The sequence below is a fragment of the Leucopleurus acutus genome, assembly GCF_964270905.1.
Source record: "Leucopleurus acutus genome assembly, chromosome: 4".
Taxonomy (NCBI): domain Eukaryota; kingdom Metazoa; phylum Chordata; class Mammalia; order Artiodactyla; family Delphinidae; genus Leucopleurus; species Leucopleurus acutus.
The window spans coordinates 73,231,420-73,256,925 of record NC_139146.1 but is presented as its reverse complement, the minus strand read 5'-3'; the positions used below and the strand labels follow the sequence as shown (position 1 = coordinate 73,256,925).

The 25,506-nt window shown below is 41.8% G+C and overlaps 1 protein-coding gene across 1 annotated transcript in view; it reads left to right on the top strand.

Annotated features, from left to right (window-relative positions):
• Positions 1 to 1,945: 1,945 nt before the first annotated feature.
• Positions 1,946 to 25,506, top strand: part of LNX1 (ligand of numb-protein X 1) — a gene marked incomplete at its 5' end in the record, with an annotated part of 137,037 nt that continues 113,476 nt past the window's right edge. The window contains 2 exons of the mRNA XM_082838234.1: positions 1,946 to 2,048; positions 18,197 to 18,689. Coding sequence (XP_082694360.1) covers positions 18,298 to 18,689 — 392 coding nt within the window. The remainder of the gene's footprint in view (positions 2,049 to 18,196; positions 18,690 to 25,506) is intronic.

Sequence of the window (25,506 nt, the reverse complement as noted above, 5' to 3'; positions counted from 1 at the left end):
AGTACATTCCAGAGAGTAGATAAATTGTCCAGAGATACTGGACGGGGGCCACAGAAATACACGACATTTAAATACAATGATGGAAGCTGTTTACAGTCCTCTGAAAGATGAAAGGGTTTAACAGTCAGTCGCGATAGCTCAGAGCGGTCGCTGTGACACCAGATGAGTTGTAGTGTTCCAATCTTTTCCTACTTGAAAAGCTGAAGCAACACAATGACTTGCCCAGGGTCACACACACCACACTTGGGACAGAAATAATCCTAACTGCTCCTTCCAGGCTCTAACCAGCTGACAAAGCCACCTTATTACTGTACCATCATTCGAATCTGAATCATTTAAATTGCTCCTAATTGCAGGCCAGCGGTGAACTGTAACCTCCATGTGACTCTGCCAGGTCAGGGAGGTAGGAGTGACGGAAGTTTTACAAACACCTGAATATGGGATGAAATGCTGGGAGGGGGAGAGTGTGAAAGTGTTTGAAAGTCAAGTGTTTGAAAACTTGACTCTGAAACTGCTAACAGTCATCATATTTAGATTTTTTTTAAATGAATTTGAAATGTCACCTCTCATTTATTTTATTGGAACAGAGAAGCACTTGGGATCCAAATGGATGCCATTAAGAAAGGCAATTTGGGGATAAATCTGATATATTCCGAGCAGTCAATCTTCACACACTTCCCTTTTATGCTCATTAAATGACTGTCTGTTTTGTGTTTAAAGATCCTATGTTATCACTTATATGTGGAATCTAAAAGATAAAACAGTCTGTTTCTGTATATACATAACAAAACAGAAACAGACTCATAGAGAACAAACTAGTGGCTACTGGTGGGGAGAGGGAAGTGGGGAGAGGCAAGATAGGGGTAGGGGATTAAGAGGTACAAACTAATACTATGTAAAAAATAAATAAGCAAAAAAGATATATTGTACAGCACAGGGAAGTATAGCCATTATTTTGTAATAACTTTAAATGGAATATAATCTATAAAAATATTGAATCACTACACCTGATTCCATATTCAGGTCGTACACCTGAAACTAATATAATATTGTAAATCAGCTATACTTCAATTTTTAAAAATAAAGTTTTGAAAATGAAAAAAAGTAAATAAACTTTCTTTTTAACTCTTTTGTAGGCAACTATTGGGGGTGGGTGGGAGGAGGGGACTGAGGAAGCAACCAGGCGTATAAATTCAGATCTGTCCACGGAGCTGGACACCCGCTGTGCTCAGGAAAGAAAGTAAATTCCATAGGGCAAGCTGCTCTGATTCATTTGTCCACGCAGAGACGCCACCTACCTGCTCGCAGGTATTCAGGTAAATGACAGGTGGGCGGGACCTACCTGACTGTTTCAATAGCTAAGGTCCCAGCAGTGTTTTATCTGTCGAGGCTCCCGTGATGTCACGCATTTCCTGGTCTCCACCGACCAGTGCCTTCCTCCTTCCTCAAGGCACCTATATGACCGGTGGAGGCCGGTCCTGCTCAGGTGGCCCAAGGAGTTGCTGGATTAACCCACAAGGCGAGAGAGCAGCAGGGTTGTTGCTGCTTTGAGAGCCCCAGGCAGCACTCGAAAAGGTGAGCTGAAACCCTCCATTTTTCTCTCCGGGCATTTAGACCACTGGCCCCTGACGGATCTGAAGGAAGAATTTGAATGAAAAATATAAACTGAATGGTTTAGCCCTGAGTGTTTGACCCAGCGGGAGAAGCCCTTTTTGAAAGGAAAAGAGATGCCGTTGACATTTTGGTGACACCGGAACTTTCTCCCAGTCCAGATATTTAATCCTTTTTGTTTCTCTTAATCATTAATCCTGCCTCTGCTTGTCTGGGAAGTTGAACTAATTATTATTTTTTTAAACTCTGAAGTGGAGTGGGGACTTTTTTGGAAACTTAACTCAAAGATGCAGACCTGTTCAGCCCGTGTTGGGAGGGGGCTGAATTCAGAGTTGCCTTATTTTGTCTTACCTTCTGCGTTCACCGGAGGCAATTTGCATCTAAACCTGTGAGATGACCTCAATTTTTTTTCTCCTGAAAGTCTGTTCTGCCAACAGGTAAGCTCTGTTGCCCTTACTCAGCAGCCCTGCGCTCCAGTGTTCTTCCCTCTTTCTTCTCTAAAAAAGTCTACTCTTTTCTTTGTTCTTTGTTCTTTTTAAAACCACTTTGCAGTCTGGATTAGAATTGTTTACATTCAGACCCTGAGCGCCTGCCTGCTGACCTTTGGTTAAAGTAAAGATGATTTCCTCAGTGTTTACAAGAATATAAATTCAGGTCTGATTTGTAATTTTTTGGAACTCTTCCATTTTTTTCTCTCTTTTCTTTCTTTAGCAAATATACCAAGGAGATTGTTCTGCCAGGACCTTTCTTTTTTAAGTAATTTTACCTCTAGGATCCATTTTTGCTTTCCTAATCCTGACCACACAGCCTGTTGCTACTTCTGTTCTTAACAGCCCAATAGCCACACTCCACTCAGTTCTGTTGTTAGGGGGAAAGAAGCCATCTCCAAACTCAGTTAGCAAGGGAATAATATGTTAGGAATATTCATATTCCTATGACTACTCATATTCCTCCACGCAGAAATTCAAAGTGCATGGCAGTTCTCCAGAAGTATAGATTGAAACAAGCTGAGAACGCTGTTGTCTCAGACAGTTGCTTCTCCCCCGAAACTCAGCTCCGTGCTTGTTGCCAGTTTCTCTTACTCCTCAGAGGCTTATATAGCTCTTCAGGTGACCTTCGAGTCTGTCCTTTTCCCCTGAGCCTTGTGCTGGGGTGGTGACGGCTGCTTGTCCCTCACCAGTGTGCTCACTTGATTCCGAGTTTTGTCAGCAGAAGAGAGAAAAAGATCCCTTAGATCCTGAATCTTCCGGATAAAATTGTGTCTTTAAAGTCGCAAACCTCTCGACAAGATTGCCTTTCCTCTGTTGGCCATGGTTTGTTAGTTCTTTGCATAGTAGTTCATGTATGGTTAAACCATATAGTGACATCACTATATGTCAGAGCCCCTGGCTATTAAAGGAAAAAAGCTAAGGACACTACACCCACAGATATAAATTTATTTATTTACTTATTTATTTTTGGCTGTGTTGGGTCTTCGTTGCTGCGTGCGGGCTTTCTCTAGTTGCGGCAAGCGGGGGCTACTCTTCCTTGCAGTGTGTGGGCTTCTCATTGCGGTTTCTTCTCTTGTTGTAGAGCACGGGCTCTAGGCGCACTGGCTTCAGTAGTTGTGGCACGCAGGCTCAGTAGTTGTGGCACACGGGCTTAGTTGCTCCACGGCATGTGGGATCCTCCCAGGCCAGGGCTCGAACCCGTGTCCCCTGCATTGGCAGGCGGATTCCTAACCACTGCACCACCAGGGAAGTCCCTACACCCCCAGATATAAGAAGGGGAAAAAATTACAGAGACTGGAATTCACAGTGATCCAGAATGCAGTTGGTGTCTTGGATAATGTATACATGAGTTTTGTCCAAAGGGATGAAAAGACCCACAGTGGTTCCCTTCCCGTAGTAACTCCATCCCTTGGTTAAGTGGCAAAAAGCTTGATTGCAAAATGTATAGTCTCTTTCATTCACATCTTCCTTGTATTACTTCTCTGAGCCTCAGTTTCTTCATCAGTAAAACAAGAGCTAATAATCCCTACAATATAAAGTGGTCCTGAGAAGTACATGAGGTAACATATAGAGAGCATCTATATACATCCTTCTTTAAGGCATTTATCTGGGTTGCTTGGAAGAGATAGTCTGGCCTTACCGAGATAAAAGGTCTAATGTGATTGCAATTGTTAGGGGCCCTGATAGTTCTTGTTATGGTTATTAATTGTAAGTAATTAACACCAATGTGCACAGTGCAGAGAAAGGAAACAGGCAGGAGGCAGGGAAATGCTTAAACTGTGTAATTAAACAGGCCAGGCCGATTGGTCTCCACCAACCTCCCAGGCAGGGTTTAGGAGCTACTGTCCGCCGCTGTTCCTCCTTCCTTCTCCCTCCTCAAGGCTCTCATCCCACAACAGTCCCACAAAATGTTGTCCTTCGCAGACCTGTGGGGGAAGTGTCCTGCTGTCATTTGCTGTAATCTGACTTGGCAGGCAGCCCTCGCTGCCTTCAGTTGTGCTATCTGCAGGGCAGATTGGTGCTTGGTCTCCTCCAGGCTTGCAGATAAACACCCTTGGCCACAGCCTGGTGAGCTGCAGGGCCAAGTCGCTGGGAGGAGGAGCCTGCCCTGGACTGAAGAAGGGGGACTTGTAGGTCTTTTGGATATGATAATTCCCTCAATGGACTATCGTGTGTCCTTTGATGACCTGGGACATGAGGGCAGGCATGTTCCCAGGGCCCTGGGACCTTCTCCAGGTGTCACCCCATCCTGAAAAGATAAGGCACCTATTCACCATTCAAGAGCAAAGTAACGGCTTAGTGGGTTGAGACCAAGGGTTCAAAACCTTGATCCGACTGCTAGCTTGCTTAGGGGAACCTGGAGAAGCACCTCAACCTCCCTTTCCATCAGTTTCCTTGTTTACCTTTTCCCGCAAAAGGGATGCTAACATGGTGTGCTTCACACGCCCCTGGGCCCCATAACAGAAGCTGGATGGGCTGCACACCTAGGTGGGTAGGTCAGGTTGACTGCAGGGGAGTGGGCAATTCCTCCCTAGGAAATATTAGTCTTATTTATTGAATTCTAGGTGGAATGGTGCTACTGCTTTAGAAGAGTGGCCCGGTCTCAGCCACCAGACTCCCTAGGTTCAAAACCCAGCTCCACCGCCTACTAGCCTTGTGACCTGGGATGGGTTATTTAACCTCACTTTACCTCAGCTGTGAAATAGGCTTATTGTGAAGTTTGAAATGAGTTGAAAGGTACAAAGTGCTTAGAATAGTCCCAGGCACAATGTCAGCTATTACTAGTATCATTTTCTTGAAAGGAAGGCACCATGGGTAAAATCAGTCAGATCTGGGTTAGAGAACCAGTCCCGCCATGTAATTACTAAACTAAAGAAGCAATTTAATATCTCTTTGTCTCAGTTTCATCATCTGGAAAACAGAATACTTACCAAACCCAGTGCTGTCACGAGGAATAACTGAAATGGTTTTATATAAAGTGCCTGGTATATAGTAAGCACTCAATAAATGTTAAATCGTATATTATTATAGGAAACAATTATTATATTGGATACAGCTAGACTTCTAAGGTCATGCTACAGTTTGGATATGATAATGATGGAAACAATAGTAACTTGAAAACCAAAGATCTCTGAGCAAAACAGACTTCCCAAAAGGCCCCCAAAGGCTTAAAAGGAGAACCTGATTAACAAAGATTATCTTGTTTATCTTGGACTTCCAGGGGAGGGGAACTGCCAGTTGAAATGCCTGAACCTTTGCAGAACTGTGGGCAGTAGGATTCTGCGATGTAAACAAACAGTGGGTTTTCCTGGAGCAGTGACTCCTGGCTTCCTGGCCTGCAGTGTCTCCTTTTGAGATTTGAATTCCTCACTTAAAGTGGAGAAATAGGGTCTGCTAGGATTCTGACTACTTAAAAGGCCGTTTTCGTCAGATGCTACCAAGAGGGGACATATGAGAGATGCTCCAAAATGTGTCCTCCTCATTGTCTCAGTATCCGAGGACTCCCTGGGGGGACGTAACCATTCTTGATATTTCTGTGCTGGCAACACATAGACTCACTTTTATGTGGGTGGCAAATTTATTGTCCTCTGACAGGGCCCCAAAGTATCAAGGGCTTTTCAGAACCGTTTGGAAGGAAGACTACATCACTCTTTCTGGGTTAATAGGATTTAACCATCTATTATCTCCAAAGAATAAAGGTTTACATGAAAACCATACAAATTGCAAAGCGCAAAGACTGCACTGAGCTGAAATCAAAAACAGAAAATGTTGGTTGTCCCCTATAAACTTTTTACATCCATCTTTCCCTCTTATTTTGTTCTAAGGGACATGAGGACACCACAGTCACCTGTTGCTTAGTTACCCACGGATATATTTCAGATCAATATAAGGAAGAACTTTCTAAAAATTCGAGTTGTCCAAAAATCCAGTAGTTTGCCTTTTAGGGCACTGAGTTCCCTGTCACTGAAGGTGATTGTTTTTTGGTATATTTAGTACCTGGTACATGTTTGCTGAATGAATGAGTGCCAGAGTATATTTGTGTTTCTTTCGCAGCCTATGCCGCTCATCTGTAAAATAAAGACTATAATCACTGATCTCATAGGATCATTCTAAAGATTAAATGAGAAAATGCATGAAAAGTACCCAGCATAGTATCTTGCACTTAGTGAGCTGCTCATTAAATAGTAATAATCATTATGTTTTATTTTATATTATATTCTAAAAGGAGAGGAGAGAAGGGATTCCTGGGATTCAGGTAGAGGGTAGACAAGATGACCTCCAAATTTGAGATTTGCGGTTTCTGCGCTTATCGCTCTATTCCTGTTCTCTTCACCCCTGCCCTTCTGTGTCTGCCTTTCTAGAAGAACTTCTCCCCCCTGTTCCAGGGGGCCATGCTCCTTGACATGGTAGATTGAACCACTGTTAGGTTCTGTCCCATTCAACCAGAGACTTTTTTTTTTTTTAGTATCACTAATATGTGACTTGAAATGTGTGGACTTAAATTCCACCATTATTTTCCAATGACTCTTAGTCGTTTCTTGTGTTTGATGCATTCGTCACAAGGACATAAAGGACTTCACCAACAGCAGAGTGGAAACTCTCCAAGAATTTTCTTTAGTAGCCTCTTGGTGCAGAGCGTGACAACAGCACACATGTGATGGTGAGGACTAAATATGCCCTTGCTATGTGTTGAGATGATTTACATAAGTTGCTCATGACTCCTTCGGTCAGTCGCATGGTCTGTTTGAATAGTATGCTGAGTGCTTAGGCTTCTGCATACTCATGTTAATACATGAGTCATTTGGTGTTTTCAAACGCCTCATTAATTATTATCATTATGCTTGTATTATGTCTTCCACAGCACACATACAAACTCAGCTATTCTACCTGTAGTCTTTTCTCCCCTTTGGGGCCCTAGCAAATTTGGTTTAACAGTCATCTCTGAAGACATCTGTGTTCTAACTTAGCAATGGATTAAAAGAAAATTATTAGGTTTTTATGCCAGGGCAGAACTGCTATCCCTAAGTATGTAGCTATCTAAGTGGCTGCCACTCAGCATATTGTCCCTAAACCCTAAACCGTGTAGACAAGCGTTGGAGAGGATCCTGCGGAATATGTGCCCCATTCCTGGGGAATACCCCTGGAAATACAGAGACCCTGTATTCATTTCATATTGCTGCTGTAACGAATTAAACTTGGCCTCTTAAAACAGCACAGATTTATTTTCTCACAGTTCTGGAGGCCAGAAGTTTGAAATCAAGGTGTTGGCAGAACCTTGCTTCCTCTGGAAGCTCCAGGAAAGAATCCTTCTTTGCCTCTTCCAGCTTCTGGTGCCTCCAGGTGTTCCAGGCTCGTGGCTGCATCCCTTCAGTCTCTATCTCTGTCTTCACATCACTCTCTCCTCTGTATCTGTGTCTTTTCTTCTGTCTCCTAAAAAGATACTTGTCATTGGATTTAGGATAAATCAGATAATCCAGGATGATCTCATTTCAAGATCTTTAACTTAGTTACATCATCAAAGACTTTTTCTAATAAAGTCACAAGTTCTGGGGGTTAGGATATGGGTATATCTTTTGGGGGGACATTCCTTCACATAGGCCCCTCCCACTACTTATAGAGAAATTCCTTCTCCACTTAGAGGCTGAAATATTGTGCAGAATCCAGCAAGGAGAGTTAGAATTGGCAGCCTTCACCACTACCATTATTTAATTCCTATGTTCAAAGTACAATAGTTAAGTGTTTTATATTCTAAAGACCTACTGAATTTTTTTAGTCAGTAGTGTAATTTATCTACAAAAGCAAATCAGTAAAGGTCATTTTAGGTTGCTTTGATAGACAAGTAATATCCTGGTTGAGGAAGTGATTATTCCACTGAACCCTGAGCCCAAACCACAAGTTTTCACTTCTAGGAGCCATGTTTTCAAAGGGACCTTAACAAACTAGAGGGCATCCTGGGTGGACACTTGACCACTACCTGGACTACCCAGGAAGACAACTGGAAGAACCAGAGACAAAAAGACAAGAGAGAAACCACCATGCTGTCTTTAATTTGGGGGGCTGTCATGGTTAGAGGGAACGAATGGGATCTATGTTACACTGAAAGGCGTAACAAGAACCAAAGGTCGTACTAAGAAGAGGGAAGCATTCAGCTGTTGGCAAACTGATGAGCTCCCCGTCACTGGAGGTGTTTCACACAGAAGCTGATAGGTCCTCTGTCTGGGATGTTGTAAAGAGGCTTCTTGCACTTGGTGAGAATCTAAGATCACTACCCAGCTCAAAATCCTGTGACTTCTAAATAATTTTAAAATCTCAAATACAGATCGTCATGTGGGAACATCAGACATCAGCGAGTGGATTCCTCTTCCCTGATTGAGGAATTTGCTCAGGTTCTTCCTCCCATCTGGATTTCTTCCCACTTGCCCAAATCCCATTTATCTTTCATGATCCTCCCTGAGGACCATCTGTTCCATGAATTTTCCTTGACTCTTCTGGGCCAGACTACGCTGCTCTCTTACTCCTTTCCCTCCACGCTTGCGTCCCTGGCTTCAATTTTGGAGGACCATACTCATTGTGGATTCTCTTGCAGTGTTTTAACTTTTTTTTTTTTTTCTATATGTAAGCTCCATTTTCATAATAGACTTAAACTCATTGAGGATGAAGTTGAATTGCTATGGGAACTCCCACAGAAATGCAGACACATGTCAGGCAGGTAATAGATGATACGTGAACACCTGTAGAATTGAAACAGTAGAAAAATGTTGAGAATTCAAATACCTTCCTCCACCTTGTCCTTCCTTCCTTAAAGCTTGGTTATCTGTTTAAAAAAGCCATAAGCGTTTCCCGAGTATGTGTTTCAGCCTTGCGTGGAAGAAGGCAAGCCTGCTTCTTTACCATGTTTCTCCTCTGACATCAGTACTGCCCAGGACCCTATGGCAACTAGCTGCATGAACAGAGCCCTTGGTCAATGCAAAGTACCCTACTTTCACTTTTGTTATTGGCGGAGGGTCTGCTCCATTTCACCATGTTGGTAGACCAGGAACTGGAAGGATATCTCTTCTGGGCCAGAGTTCTTACAAACAAACCCAAGTTTGGTGCCATGACACCCCGGGGGAAAGACAGTAAAATCTGTCAAGAGAGGCAAAGCTCCTCGGGCTTGGGAAAGTCCATCACTAACTTCTAAAACTTGCATCTAATTGGCTTGCCACCTGGGACTCTTCTCACTTAACACTTCCCTTGTTTTCCCCACTTTCTGAACATCTATGTTCTCAGGTATTGACTCCAGATATATTACATTGTCTCCTTTTAGTTCAGTTCTTTCATTTCCTGACCATATTTCAACTTCTTTAAAGACCATTTATATATTTTTTTTCTGTCTTTTCTGGTGTTGGCAACACTATGCAGACTAGTGTCATTCACAGACTGCGTTAATGAATTGCTTACTCTCTCCGAGAACACTGATTTAGATATTAAGTAGGAGCAGAGCTCACCTTGACCTTTGCAGCAGCTCATACGCACCTGCCCTCCCTCTGTTCCCTCTGTCTGTCCTCTGCAATGCATATGGCGCCCCTGCCTTCCCAGCCTCCACTTCCAACCTAGGCTCTTGGTTCAAAGACAGTTTTTATCCCATGTGTGACTAGTTTTATTCAGGTCACTAAAGCACTAATTTCTCCCTATTACATAGGTGTCTATAAGCTAAGGAATAGCCCACAGAGCATTTCTTCATCCTTTTATACACCTTAGTTCACAGTTGGTTTTTTTTTTTTTTTTTTTTTGGTGGTACGTGGGCCTCTCCCTGTTGTGGCCTCTCCCGCTGTGGAGCACAGGCTCCGGACGTGCAGGCTCAGCGGCCATGGCCCACGGGCCCAGCCGCTCCGCGGCACGTGGGATCTTCCCGGACCGGGGCACGAACCCGTGTCCCCTGCATCGGCAGGCGGACTCTCAACCACTGCGCCACCAGTTGGTATTTATAAAAAAACTGATGGCACTTTGATATCTCCCAGTCTCACATAATTTATCTATAATTTAAAATGTAACTGTAAATTTACTTTGTTTAATAGAGGAAGATAGAGTTTGCCCTAACTTTGGCAATTACTTTCCCCCAATAATCTAATTTAAGAGTTGAAGCCAGAGCTATGGCAGTGGTTAGACAAACATGCCTGCTAGATAATCATTTTAGAAAGAGAGACGAGGCCAATGGTGTGAAGAATGTATTGGCACTAGTCCACCCTATTCCTCTGTGGGTGTATTTCTGGTCTTCATGGTCCCAGATGGTGTTTCTGACTGTGACTGTGATCTCTGAACTGAGGTGTGCCTTTAGTGACCAGTTTCAAACCAACTCTGCAGCCTTTCTGCGCTGCGCAGCTTCATCCAGATTTTAAAGTATCATCAACAACAGGAAAACCTTAAGCTCAGTTTTGTTTGAATGGCTAATTCATCTTGGATTTAAAAAAAAAAAATTTAATTGAAGGATAGTTGATTTACAATATCGTGTTGGTTTCAGGGGTACAGCACAGCGATTCAGTAATATATATATTCTTCTTCAGATTCTCTTCCCTTATAGGTTATTAGAAAATATTAAATATAGTTCCCTGTGCTATACAGTAGATCCTTGTTGGTTATTTATTTTATATATAGTAGTGTGTATATGTTAATCCCAACCTCCTAGTTTATCCCTCCCCCCCAACCCCACAAGCATAGTTTCTTGAAGGGAAAGACTAAGGGATTCTAAGTCTTTACGTGTTTGAGACACACTGTAAAACATTAAGGCTGGTTGAAGGGAGTCAAAGATTTGGAACATTAAATAAGTCAGCAAAAATTATGAAGCACACTGACTACAGTAGGGCAGAGTCTCATGCTGTTTGTATAGCCACAGGGTGTCCTTGCTCTAGAGGACGGTTTCTATCACTTGACTGGGCTCTCCTATACACTCACAGAACAAAGCTCTTTCAGGATCCAATAGTTTTGTGATCATTTTGGGGACCTGGCTGTAGGTTACACTTTCTTCCTCTCATTTGAAGCCAGTTCTTCCTCTTGCCTCATGAGCCCTTCAGCAAACGGCTCACCTGGTGCATCTATCAAGTATAACGATCAGAGCAGTCAATTTAGACCTTGGTTAAAATTTAGTGGCACACCTGTGACAAGGTTGTAATTCTCCACTTTTGCTGTTGCACCTGGCTGGGAACCAGGGCAGGTGCAAGGAAAAGATTGAGGCCCACAGGAGGTGTTGGAAGCTGATCTGGGTCCTAACCACCGCCTCAACACCCTACTCTCTCTACCTGAGTCTCTAAAAATAACAGTGACAGGGCCATGAGTAGGTGGGGCAAATGCGGCGCTCACCTTAGGGTGCAGATTTTAAGAGGGCAGATTTTAAGGGGGCACCAAAAAAAACTTAGTAATCCCTATAGATAATATTTTAATGTATTATTTTTAAAAACCAAAATTAATGCAAAAAAATCCACGGTGATCAGAATTTAAATAAAGACAAGGATTGGTAGCTCAAGTTATCTAAAGTTTATTTAAGATTATCACTTTGTCAAACATGGCAATTTCGGGCTTCCCTGGTGGCGCAGTGGTTGAGAGTCCGCCTGCTGTTGCAGGAGACACGGGTTCGTGCCCCGGCCCGGGAAGATCCCACATGCCGCGGAGCGGCTGGGCCCGTGAGCCATGGCCGCTGAGCCTGCGCGTCCGGAGCCTGTGCTCTGCAACGGGAGAGGCCATGGCAGTGAGAGGCCCGAGTAAAAAAAAAAAAAAAAAAAAAAAAAGGCAATTTCCTCAACTGAAAATCAGACAGGCAAAGAGGTAGATTTTGAAAATAGTATTGATGGGTTTGCTTCCTTTAAAGCCAGGAAAATGAAACTATGGGGAAAAAATTTTGGTTTTAGTATAAGGAAAATACTTAAACTTAAAATAACGTTGTACATTTAATATACATATTTTTCATGTTTCCCACATTTTTTCAACTGTCTTAATGATCTGGGGAAAAATTAACCATTAAAAAAATACACAAAAACATGTATATCAGTACTCACATTTCCTTTTGCCTTAGGCTGCAACACGGACCACATAGTGCTGATGGGATAAAAGTATCTGTTATTTAGGAATGTCTTCAGTGGATTTCTTCTGACACTGTTTGTCATAGGCTAAGTAGGAATTTTCCAGAAGCAAGGCTTTCTGACAGATAAGGGGAGAACGCTAATGGTCCAAGGTGCCTGACTAATAAGGCTCCTCACACACTTTCCTTCTCAAAGAGCATCTGGAACTTGAGGATTTCTAGTTTATCCCATCGCCCACCCCACCGTCAGCTGCCCTTGGCCTGCCACTATTTTAATTTTTTCATTTATTAGTGAATTTCAGTGAAAGCTCGTCAATGTTTATGTTCTGCATAGGAAAAATTATCTCGGATTTACCATTTCTTTCAATGATTTCCATTTCTTTTGTGTTACATATGTCAGGATATTTTAGGACAACAAGGGTTGTCAAAATAAAGGAATGCTTACAGACAAATGGGAGAGCTCCAAATTCCCCAAATACCATCCGTTCTTCAGATCAGATGATATGCTGAGAATTCTAATACTGGAACTGTTTAGCCATTAAGGACTTTATGCTGTTTATATCAATCTAACTAATGCCACTAGATATCTTTGCATTTTCTAAACTGTTCCTAGCCCTTGCTTTTGCTTTTAAAAGTATTTACTTCTCTACTTTATTACCCTTCATTTTTTTTTCCCTCTGTGGCCAAGAATTGCTAATAGATTCCTTCAGGCCTCAGGGCAGTGTCCTGTGCTCAGCCCCGATGGGACTGCAGCAACAGCCGGGGCGTGTATTGCCACCAAGAAAACAGATGCAGTCTTTGGCTGTGGGAGCAGTTGGTTAATTCCCGCTTCATTCTGTCCCGGTTGCTATCCATACATTGTAGGGAGGACACTGTTAAGTTGGGAGCTTGCAGAAGGGTGTGGTCAGCCTCTTGGAGTCTGAAGGAAACCTGAAGGAATGTCAGATGCACCTAAGGCTACTGAACCTAGGGGAGGGCTTGGGGGCTGTCTTCCTATAATTGAGGGATTTAAGGAATTAGACATATTCTAAATGGCACCCATGAGGGGATGGGTGAGTTCCAGGGAGGCAAATTTTTGGTCAATATATGGACTTTCCCTCCCTAGGAGATTAGAGGTATCCAAAGGAAGAATGATCTATTTTATAAAGTAATAAAGGCCTATTTCATCTAAGGACCATCTCTCGAGGCTCCCTTTCAACCCAAAAAGTTTCTGGCTACCATGATCCGTGTTTGTCAAGGGTAAAGTACCAATGCGAGACACGCTGCCATTTGACTACAAGGATACATTCTTTTTAATAGTATGAGGTCCCATTACTATTGTTTGAGTAGCGCATGTGACTCACGCAACTATTCAAGAGATGCTTTAGAGTCATGTCTTGACCTTTCGGTAGAAGGAAAACGTGAAATTGTCAGTGCAGCGTGCCAGATGACGTGTTTATAGCACCTTTCCAAAGTGGAGTACATGGATTATTCTGACTACATCAGATAACCATTTTCTATAAAGGCAGTGTGCATTCAAAGGAACCTTAGTGGGACAATAGCCACCAGGGACCCCATTGTTCTGATAGGTTATCTCATACAAATTTTTTTCTACTTCCCGATAGGCTATATCCCAAAGGCTGTTCTTTTGTGTGTGTGCTTTTTTATCATCCAGTTTTATTGAGATATAATTGACATACAGTTCTGTATAAAGTATACAGCATTATAATTTGACATACATACCTCATGAAATGATTACCACAGTAAGTTTAGTGAACATTCATCATCTCATATAGATATAAAATAAAGGAAAAAATTGTTTTCCTTGTGATGAGAATTCTTAGGATTTACTCTCTTTAATATATAATGTATGGCAGTGTCGACTTTATTAATCACGTTGTACATTACATCCCTAGTGCTTATTTATCCTGTAACTGGAAATTGGTATCTTTTGACCACCTTGACCCACCCCCCTTCCCCCGACTCTGGTAACCATAAATCTGATCTCTTTTTCTCTGAGTTTGTTTGTTTGTTGAAGTATGATTGACCTACAGCACCATGTTAGTTCCTGGTACACTGCATAGTGACTTGATATTTCTAGACATTACAAGATGTTCACCACGATAATCTAGTTAGGATATGTCACCATATGAAGATCCTGCACATTATTATTGACTGTATTATTTCACCCCCTGACTCCTTCATTTTGTAGCTGGAAGTTTATACCTCTTCATCTCCCTCCTGAAGCCTGTTCTTAAGGATATTAAGCCTTCAGTCTATTGAATTTTCCAGCACAGGCGACAGTGCACCTATGACCTCTAACGACCCTCCTGGCCGAGGACGGTGCTGATTCACGTTTGCTATGAAATGTATCTTTGTTGACAAGCCGCAAACGTTTAGAATTTGAAAGTTAGGTAGGAAAAGTTCTGGACAGATTTCAGGCAAGATAAACCAGTGGGAAAGGAAGCAGGGGTTAAGGACAAACAGAAATGGAGATTTTGTTATTTTCCCTGGTACTTCCTGGCGTGCCATTGGTGGACTACACATCTCTGTAAAAAGTCCCCTCGGGTGTCTCTTCCACCCCCACATAAGAGGAGAAGGAGGAAAAAATGGTTCCTGAGTCACAAGAGCATTGTATCAAGGCAGAATAAGAGTTCCACCCCAAACCACACACCCAAGGAGGCAATCCACTTCCTGCTCTTTTTCACTCCAAACTGCAAAAAAGCCACCCTGCTGCTCTCGTGCCTTACCCCAGCCAGGATCAGGGTGCTGACAGCTGACACACTGACTGATGCGAATGGATAGGCCCTCTCGCTCACTTTTAGGGGGGAAAAGAGTTTACCTTTTAAGCCTTAATGATTTTTGATGATTTCCTCTCAGTTCATCAGCAAGGCACATATATGTCTCAAAACATGATACATCATCCATGCTTATAAGATGTAAACTGGAAGTAAGAAACGTCAGGTAAATTATATGAATCATATTTTTTTAAAGTCTACCTAGTTCTTTCTTTAGAGCCCAAAGCGTTTGTCAGCCAGTGCTCTTTTAATCTGTGTCTATTCATATAGGCTTTATTTAGTCTAAAGCGAAGTTGAAAAATATATACAGCAGTGTTTACATTAATATTATGTGAAGAATCTGGTTTTCTCATAGGGCCGATTGCTAGGGACTTCAAATTGGTCTCAGATAAAAAAGAAAGCAAACAAAAACAAATTAGCGTTGGAGCTAAAACCTGCCGTTTTTGCTCGCCCCAATTCACTCATCCTGTGTCAGGCATTTTAACACTCAGTAAAGTCAAAGCATCTTTTTATTCAGAGATCTTGGGAAAACCCATCTGCGATGTGGCCTAAAGAGATTTTTCACCTTCTAATTTCCTGGGGCTCTTTTATTTAGTTAGTTACATTTTGGGATTCTCACTGGTCATAATCAGAAAAAGATGCTGGGAGAAAAGTGGCAAAATGGTGAAGAGCAGCAAGGAGTCAGGAGCCCTTGCTGGTTTGTTTCTTTTTTTGTGCAACTGACAAGTTACTTACCTACTGCACCTCAGTTTCCTCATCTGTTAAAATAAAAACAAAACAAAATCCCTGGGGATTTGTAAGGATTAAATAACATAATATATATAAGGCCCCAGCATAATGCTTGGCACATGGTGCCTGGCATACTCAAAAAGCTGTTATAAAGAAAAAAAAAAGATTTTCCCAAAAGCCAACCACCCCAAAATAAAACACCTTCACTTTATTAGCACAGATACATAGAGCTCTATTTCTGAAAGGGATTTCATAGTATCTAGTCTAATGGTTTGCCTTTTTTTTTTTTTTTTTTACTTAAGCCACGATGCTTTGAACCAAATATTATGAGGAATCTAATGTGTGAAATAAAAGTGGAGCTGGGTCTGGGTGGAGTGGAAAAGTGGACACAGCCCACCATCCCCCTTCCCTTCCCTGGAAGACCCTGAGGCAACTGACACCCCTTCCAGAGCAGAGCGAAAACCAAAACTCTGGTGCAACTCCACCTTTTCACCAACAAGGGAATGGCCTAGCAATGTGACGTTGTTTTTCCACTTGTCCAACCAGAGCTATCACCTGCATTCCTAGCAGTCTCCAGTACTGCACAACAAGAAAGAACACGTGGGAGTATTTGACCCAACTCTTCCAGGTCTAAATATCTAGAGCTTTAGTTCAGAATATGTGAACTTCTTTTCCTATAGCAGATGATAACCTTTGGGTGGCCCATTTCCATTTTCACGTTTATTTTTCAACCGTTTTTCATGCCACTTAAAGCATTTCCTGTGTGGTTCCAGTACCTTCTATCAGCCTTGACGACAAAGAGCAGCTGTGTAGGTTTCCATGAAATTTGACTAGAAACAACTTCACCCCCTCCTGCACCCTCTACCTTAGCTGCCTGTGGTCTCTTTTGATGCTAAATAAAATGCTATGATTTCTAAAGGTTTCACATTCAGGGTACTTTACTTCTACCTCTTGACCAGAGCGTTCTTCAAGCCATATTACTGCAGTACAGAAATGTAAACACGAAGCTGACTCAGTGAAAGGTTGAAGTCAATGTATTTTCTTTTTGAGACAAGGCTATGTTTGTACAAAACAACCTCGGACTTTATTTGAAAAGAAAAAAAAAACTGCAAGGCAGTTAATGACTGCTGTGCTGTTTCCAAACGTGGCTAGTTTCCTGTTAGGTTATTCATGTGTCCTTATGTTCCTGTGGAAAGCTTAAAGTTATTTTATTTACTTACAGAAAAGAAGAAAGTTGAGTTGGGGGCTGGGGTATTGCAGGATTCTTTGTTGTCATGAGCGTTGACCCAGAGTCCCCTAGCGCTGACCTCTGTTTGCACTGCTTACCCAGGCTTCTCATTACTGTGTTCATGTCCACCTCCTCCGGACTGGGGACTCCATGAGGGCAGGCATGTCCTTTAAAGCTCTCTTGAAAGTCTCCCCCATAGGCAACTCATTGCCTAGCTCAAGGTTGGCGCTCAAAAAATGTGTTTTGAAAACAGAGATGTTTATGATTGTCATTGTTATTCATCTCACATTACTGCAGCTCATTAATAAAAATGACTGAAGGCCAAAAAATATGTTTATTGACCGATCAGGAGACTTCCTAGATGTTAATCAGGCATGTTGAAAACTCCATTTTAAACTCTGATACTAAAGGAAAATACATAGTGTGATAGTATTCTGCTAGTTTGAAAAAATATATATATAATTGAATGAAAGACAACTATGAGAACAAAGCAAAAAGACCCCTTAGAGGAACTATAGCTTTCAGTTTCCAGGCCAACTGAGCTAGACTGGAGACAGAAGGACTTCAGTAACAAATACATGTAAGAATAGTTCATATTTATTGGACACTTACTATATTCCAGGCATAATTCTAAGACCTTTATGCCTCATATCTCATTTAATCCTCACAACAACCCTCTGAGGTAGTCTGTCCCCACTTTACAGACATGGAAACAGAGGCTTAAATCATTGGCGCACAGTGGTGGTGGGATTGGCCCAGGCAGTGTGGCTCCAGGACCCACTTTACCACTACATGACTGAGTAAATGAGACGCATACAGAAGAAAGCAATGCTTTCGTCATCGTAAAAATACGACTGCCCAAAGAGCTCTCATTTCTTCTCAGATGATTTAGCTGAAGACTCTGAGGTCCTATATTTTCTGAGTTTTGGAGAACGGTAAGGAAGACAGATACGAGAAAGCCATCAGCGTTAACTGGTTTTCTTCTTGTCCTGCTCTGACAGAGAGTTTTATAAATCACGGGGCTATTTTGTTAACAAATTACATTTCATAGGGTGTATTTCTGGGCATTTCCCAGATCTTACCCCAATAATTTTCACGACACCAACATGAGGACATTAAAGGGAAATATTATTCCTGCTGGGATAGGTGGTTAAACTGAGGCATAAGGAGGCAAGGCTGCTGGCCCCAGGTCATGTCGGTCACCTGAGTGGGCACTCAGCCCTGGCCTTCTGAGTCACGGCCCAGCTCTGTCCCCTGGCAGCACTGCCTCCCATCTATAACCAAGATAAGCAGTCTTGTTCTCTTTTAGGTTTGTGGATGGCTCCTAGAAGATCTTGATTCTCTCCGGAGGATACATCGTTTTCCTGGGTCGGTTTCCTGTCACACTGCCCTGCCCCCTCCCAGTCAACCATGAACCAGCTGGACCCTGCTGAGGACCCAGATGCCATCCCTGCCCCCCCGTGTGTGGTGTGCGGCCAAGCCCACGCCCCTGAGGAAAACCACTTCTACACCTACACGGAAGAAGTGGACGATGACCTCATTTGCCACATCTGCCTGCAAGCTCTGCTGGACCCTCTGGACACTCCCTGCGGACACACCTACTGCACACCCTGCCTCACCAACTTCCTGGTGGAAAAGGACTTCTGCCCTGTGGATCGCAAGCCTGTGATCCTGCAGCACTGCAAGAAATCGAGCATCCTGGTCAACAAGCTCCTCAACAAGCTGCTGGTGACCTGCCCGTTCACAGAACACTGCGCGCAGGTCCTGCAGCGCTGCGACCTTGACCATCACTTTCAAATGAGGTAGGGAGGGGCTTCTCCTCGGCCAATCCAGTGAAGCCCCGCCCTCAGGGCGGCCGCTGGAAGGGTGGGGTGTTCCCAGGCCCGGCTGCTTCCCGAGATGCTTGTTTCTCTGCCTTCTGCTTTGCAACCAATGGAAGGAGTCATTCAAAATAAGAAAGGTCTTAGGTATTAATGGCTGTGGTTCAGGGTGAGGAAACAGTATGCGGTAGAGTTGTGGGGTGTGAGTTGCGCGCGTGTGTTTATAGGACTGGGTTTTTTTGTTAAAATATGCATCACATAAAATTTACCATTTTCAGTATACAGTTCAGTGGCATTAAGTATATTCATATAGTTGTGCATCCACCACTACCATCCATCCATCTCCAGAACTTTTTTCATCCTCTAGAACGAAAACTTCATACCCATTAAAACAAACAAACAAACAAACAAAAAAACTCCCATTCCCTCCTCTCCAGCCGCTAGCGATCACCATTCTACAATAGTTTCTGTCTCCGTGAATTTGACTGCTCTAGGAACCTCATATAAGAAGCATCATTCAACGCCTGTACTTTTGTGATTGGCTTAGTTCATTTGTGTCCATTTGAAATGTGAAAGATACTGGAAAATCTGATGGGCAGCTTTCTCTGAGGCTTCTGATCCCCAAAAAGATTTCCTGGAGGGCATTGCTTACCTTTTCTGTTGTTGTTAAATTTATTTATATTATTTATTTATTTATTGGCTGTGCTGGGTCTTCATTGCTGCGTGTGGGCTTTCTCTAGTTGTGGTGAGCAGGGGCTACTCTTTTTTTTAATTTTTCTTTTATTTCTTTTTTTATTCAGCAGGTTCTTATTAGTCATCCATTTTATACACATCAGGGTATACATGTCAATCCCAATCTCCCAATTCATCTCACCACCACTACCACCACCCCCGCTGCTTTTCCCCCCTTGGTTTCCATACATTTGTTCTCTACATCTGTGTCTCAATTTCTGCCCTGCAAACGGGTTCATCTGTACCATTTTCCTAGATTCCACATATATGCATTAATATGCGATATTTGTTTTTCTCTTTCTGACTTACTTCACTCTGTATGACAGTCTCTAGATTCATCCACGTCTCTGCAAATGACCCAATCTCGTTCCTTTTTGTGGCTGAGTGATATTCCATTGTATATATGTACCACCTCTTCTTTATCCATTCATCTGTCGATGGGCATTTAGGTTGCTTCCATGACCTGGCTATTGTAAATAGTGCTGCAATTAACACTGGGGTGCATGTGTCTTTTTGAATTATGGTTTTCTCTGGGTATATGCCCAGTAGTGGGATTGCTGGGTCATATGGTAATTCTATTTTTAGTTTTTTAAGGAACCTCCATACTGCTCTCCATAGTGGCTGTATCAATTTACATTCCCACCAACAGTGCAAGAGGGTTCCCTTTTCTCCACACCCTCTCTAGCATTTGTTGTTTGTAGATTTTTCTGATGATGCCCATTCTAACTGGTGTGAGGTGATACCTCATGTAGCTTTGATTTGCATTTCCTTAATAATTAGTGATGTTGAACAGCTTTTCATGTGCTTCTTGGCCTTCTGTATGTCTTCTTTGGAGAAATGTCTATTTAGGTCTTCTGCCCATTTTTGGATTGGGTGGTTTGTTTTTTTAATATTGAGCTGCATGAGCTGTTTATATATTTTGGAGATTAATCCTATGTCCATTGATTCATTTGCAAATATTTTCTCCCATTCTGAGGGTTGTCTTTTGGTCTTGTTTATGGTTTCCTTTGCTGTGCAAAAGCTTTGAAGTTTCATTAGGTCCCATTTGTTTATTTTTGTTCTTATTTCCATTACTCTAGGAGGTGGGTCAAAAAAGATCTTGCTGTGATTTATGTCATAGAGTGTTCTTCCTATGTTTTCCTCTAAGAGTTTTATAGTATCTGGTCTTACATTTATGTCTTTAATCCATTTTGAGTTTATTTTTGTGTATGGTGTTAGGGAGTGTTCTAATTTCAGTCTTTTACAAGTAACTGTCCAGTTTTCCCAGCACCACTTATTGAAGAGGCTGTCTTTTCTCCATTGTATATCCTTGCCTCCTTTGTCATAGATTAGTTGACCATATGTGTGTGGGTTTATCTCTAGGCTTTCCATCCTGTTCCATTGATCTATATTTCTGTTTTTGTGCCGGTACCATATTGTCTTGATTACTCTGGCTTTGTAGTATAGTCTGAAGTCAGGGAGTCTGATTCCTCCAGCTCCGTTTTCTTCCCTCAATACTGCTTTGGCTGTTCGGGGTATTTTGTGTCTCCATACAAATTTAAAGATTTTTTGTTCTAGTTCTGTAAAAAATGCCTTTGGTTATTTGATAGGGATTGCATTGAATCTGTAGATTGCTTTGGGTAGTATAGTCATTTTCACAATATTGATTCTTCCAATCCAAGAACATACTATATCTCTCCATCTGTTGGTATCATCTTTAATTTCTTTCAACAGTGTCTTATAGTTTTCTGCATATAGGTCTTTTGTCTCCCTAGGTAGGTTTATTCCTAAGTATTTTATTCTTTTTGTTGCAGTGGTAAATGGGAGTGTTTTCTTAATTTCTCTTTCAGAATTTTCGTCATTAGTGTATAGGAATGCAAGAGATTTCTGTGCATTAAGTTTGTATCCTGCAACTTTACCACATTCATTGATTAACTCTAGTAGTTTTCTGGTGGCATCTTTAGGATTCTCTATGTATAGTATCATGTCATCTGCAAACAGTGACAGTTTTACTTCTTCTTTTCCAATGTGTATTCCTTTTATTTCTTTTTCTTCTCTGATTGCTGTGGCTAGGATTTCCAAAACTATGTTGAATAATAGTGGCGAGAGTGGACATCCTTGTCTTGTTCCTGATCTTAGAGGAAATGCTTTCAAGTTTTCACCATTGAGAATGATGTTTGCTGTGGGTTTGTCGTACATGGCCTTTATTATGTTGAGGTAGGGTCCCTCTATGCCCACTTTCTGGAGAGTTTTTATCAGAAATGGGTGTTGAATTTTGTCAAAAGTTTTTCTGCATCTATTGAGTTGAACATATGGTTTTTATTTTTCAATTTGTTACTGTGGTGTATCACATTGATTGATTTGCGTATATTGAAGAATCCTTGCATCCCTGGGATAAATCCCACTTGATCATGGTGTATGATCATCTTAATGCGTTGTTGGATTCTGTTTGCTAGTATTTTGTTGAGGATTTTTGCATCTATAGTATCAGTGATTTTGGTCTGTAATTTTCTTTTTTTGTAGTACCTTTGTCTGGTTTTGGTACCTCATAGAATTAGTTTGGGAGTGTTCCTTCCTCTGCAATCTTTTGGAAGAGTTTGAGAAGGATGGGTGTTAGCTCTCCTCTAAACGTTTGATGGACTTCACCTGTGAAGCTATCTGGTCCTGGACTTTCGTTTGTTGGAAGATTTTTAATCACACTTTCAATTTCATTACTTGTGTTTGGTCTGTTCATATTTTCTATTTCTTCTTGGTTCAGTCTTGGAAAGTTATACCCTTCGAAGAATTTGCCCATTTCTTCCAGGTTGTTCATTTTATAGGCATAGAGTTGCTTCTAGTAGTCTCTTAGGATGCTTTGTATTTCTACTGTGTCTGTTGAAACTTCTCCTTTTTCATTTCTAATTTTCAAGATTTGAGTCCTCTCCCTCTTTTTCTTGATGAGTCTGGCTAATGGTTTATCTTCTCAAAGAACCAGCTTTTACTTTTATTGACTTTGCTATTGTTTTCTTTGTTTCTATTTCATTTATTTCTGCTCTGATCTTTATGATTTCTTTCCTTCTGCTAACTTTAGGTTTTGTTTGTTCTTCTTTCTCTAGTTCCTTTAAGTGTAAGGTTAGATTGTTTATTTGAGATTTTTCTTGTTTCTTGAGGTAGGATTGTATAGCTGTAAACTTCCCTCTTAGAACTGCTTTTGCTGTATCCCATAGGTTTTGGATTGTCATCTTTTCATTATCATTTGTCTCTAGGTATTTTTTTATTTCCTCTTTGATTTCTTCAGTGATCTCTTGGTTATTTAGTAACATTGTTTAGCCTCCATGTGTTTGTGTTTTTTACGTTTTTTTCCCTGTAATTGATTTCTAATCTCATAGCATTGTGGTCAGAAAAGATACTTGACATGATTTCAATTTTCTTAAGTTTACCGAGGCTTGACTTGTGACCCAAGATGTGATCTATCCTCAAGAATGTTCCGTGCACACTTGAGAAGAAAGTATAATCTGCTGTTTTTGGATGGAATGTCCTATAAATATCAATTAAATCTATCTGGTCTATTGTGTCATTTAAAGCTTGTCTTTCCTTATTAATTTTCTGTTTGGATGATCTGTCCATTGGTGTAAGTGAGCTGTGAAAGTCCCCCAGTAGTACTGTGTTACTGTCGATTTCCTCTTTTATAGCTGTTAGCAGTTGCCTTATGTATTGAGGTGCTCCTATGTTGGGTGCATATATATTTATAATTGTTATATCTCCTTCTTGGGTTGATCCCTTGATCATTAGGTAGTGTCTTTCTTTGTCTCTTGTAACATTCTTTATTTTAAAGTCTATTTTATCTGATATGAGTATTGCTACTCCAGCTTTCTTTTGATTACCATTTGCATGGAATATCTTTTTCCATCCCCTCACTTTCAGTCTGAATGTGTCCCTAGGTCTGAAGTGCGTCTCTTGTAGACAGCATATATATGGGTCTTGTTTTTGTATCCATTCAGCGAGCCTCTGTCGTTTGTTTGGAGCATTTAATCCATTCACATTTAAGGTAAGTATCGATATATATGTTCCTATTACCCTTTTTTTAATTGTTTTGGGTTTGTTTCTGTAGGTCCTTTTCTTCTCTTGTGTTTCCCACTTAGAGAAGTTCCTTTAGCATTTGTTGTACAGCTGGTTTGGTGGTGCTGAATTCTCTTAGCTTTTGCTTGTCTGCAAAGCTTTTGATTTCTCCATCGAATCTGAATGAGATCCTTGCCGGGTAGAGTAATCTTGGTTGTACGTTCTTCCCTTTCATCTCTTTAAGTATATCATGCCACTCCCTTCTGGCTTGTAGAGTTTCTGCTGAGAAATCAGCTGTTAACCTTATGGGAGTTCCCTTGTATGTTGTCATTTTTCCCTTGCTGCTTTCAATAATTTTTCTTTGTCTTTAATTTTTGCCGGTTTGATTACTATGTGTCTCGGTGTGTTTCTCCTTGGGTTTATCCTGTATGGGACTCTCTGCACTTCCTGGACTTGTGTGGCTATTTCCTTTGCCATGTTAGGGAACTTTTCAAGTATAATCTCTTCAAATATTTTCTCGGGTCCTTTCTCTCTCTCTTCTCCTTCTGGGACTCCTATAATGCAAATATTGTTGTGTTTAATGCTGTCCCAGAGGTCTTTTAGGCCGTCTTCATTTCTGTTCATTCTTTTTTCTTTATTCTGTGCCACAGCAGTGAATTCCACCATTCTGTCTTCCAGGTCACTTATCCGTTCTTCTGCCTCAGTTCTTCTGCTATTGATTACTTCTAGTGTATTTTTCATTTCAGTGTTTGTGTTGTTCATCTCTGTTTGTTTGTTCTTTAATTCTTCTAGATCTTTGTTAAACATTTCTTGCATCTTCTCAATCTTTGCCGCCATTTTTTTCCCAAAGTCCTGGATCATCTTCACTATCAATATTCTGAATTCTTTTTCTGGAAGGTTTCCTATCTCCACTTCATTTAGTTTTTTTTCTGGGGTTTTATCTTGTTCCTTCATCTGGTACATACCCCTCTGCCTTTTCATCTTGTCTATCTTTCTGTGAATGTGGTTTTTGTTCCACAGGCTGCAGGATTGTAGTTCTTCTTCCTTCTGCTGTCTGCCCTGAGTGGAGGCACTCTTCGTTGCGGTGCACGGGCTTCGTATTGCAGTGGCTTCTCCTGCTTTGGAACACGGGCTGTAGGCATGTGGACTTCAGTAGTTGTGGCACGTGGGTCAGTAGTTGTGCCTCGTGGGCTCTAGACCCCAGGCTCAGTAGTTCTGGTGCACAGGCATAGTTGCTCCATGGCATGTGGGATGCTCCTGGACCAGGGCTCAAACCCATGGCCCCTGCATTGGCAGGCAGATTCTTAACCACTGCACCACCGGGTAAGTCTGCTTATCTTTTTTTTTTTTTTTTTTTTGCAGTACGCGGGCCTCTCACCATTGTGGCCTCTCCCGTTACGGAGCACAGGCTCCGGACGCACAGGCTCAGCAGCCATGGTTCATGGGCCTAGCCGCTCCACGGCACGTGGGATCTTCCCAGACCGGGGCACGAACCCACGTCCCCTGCATTGGCAGGCAGACTCTCAACCACTGCGCCCCCAGGGAAGCCCTGCTTATCTTTTTATGTAAGGAAAAAATGTCTCCCACTTTGGCCCATGATTATTAGAATTTTCTCTGTATGAGAATTGGCAACATCCAACTCTCCTTTGAGGAGATGTGAGGTATTTTCAACTAAGTTTTTAAAAGGAGAAATTTAGAAACCTTTTGTCCTTCAAGCGATTTGTTCTGCAAATTTTTCAGCCAAGGTACACACACTGGTGGTAGAACACTGGTCTGACCGCTCCTGCTGGTGGCCAACATCACCCACTCCACCTGTCTGCCTCTTACTTCGTCCACTCACATTGTCATGGTCCTGAGTGTTCCTCGTGTGGACGGCCTAGGGGCACCCCTGGGTCTTGGGTATAGGAGTTACTCTCTTAGAGCGTTTAAGGTGCTTAATAAAGCGTGAACAATAATACCACAGTTATTTTGTAAGAGGAAATTTGGAAGCTGGTATTTATCTTGGTTCCTGTTGTAACAAGGGCAAGAGGCAGGTGCAGGTGTTTCTTTC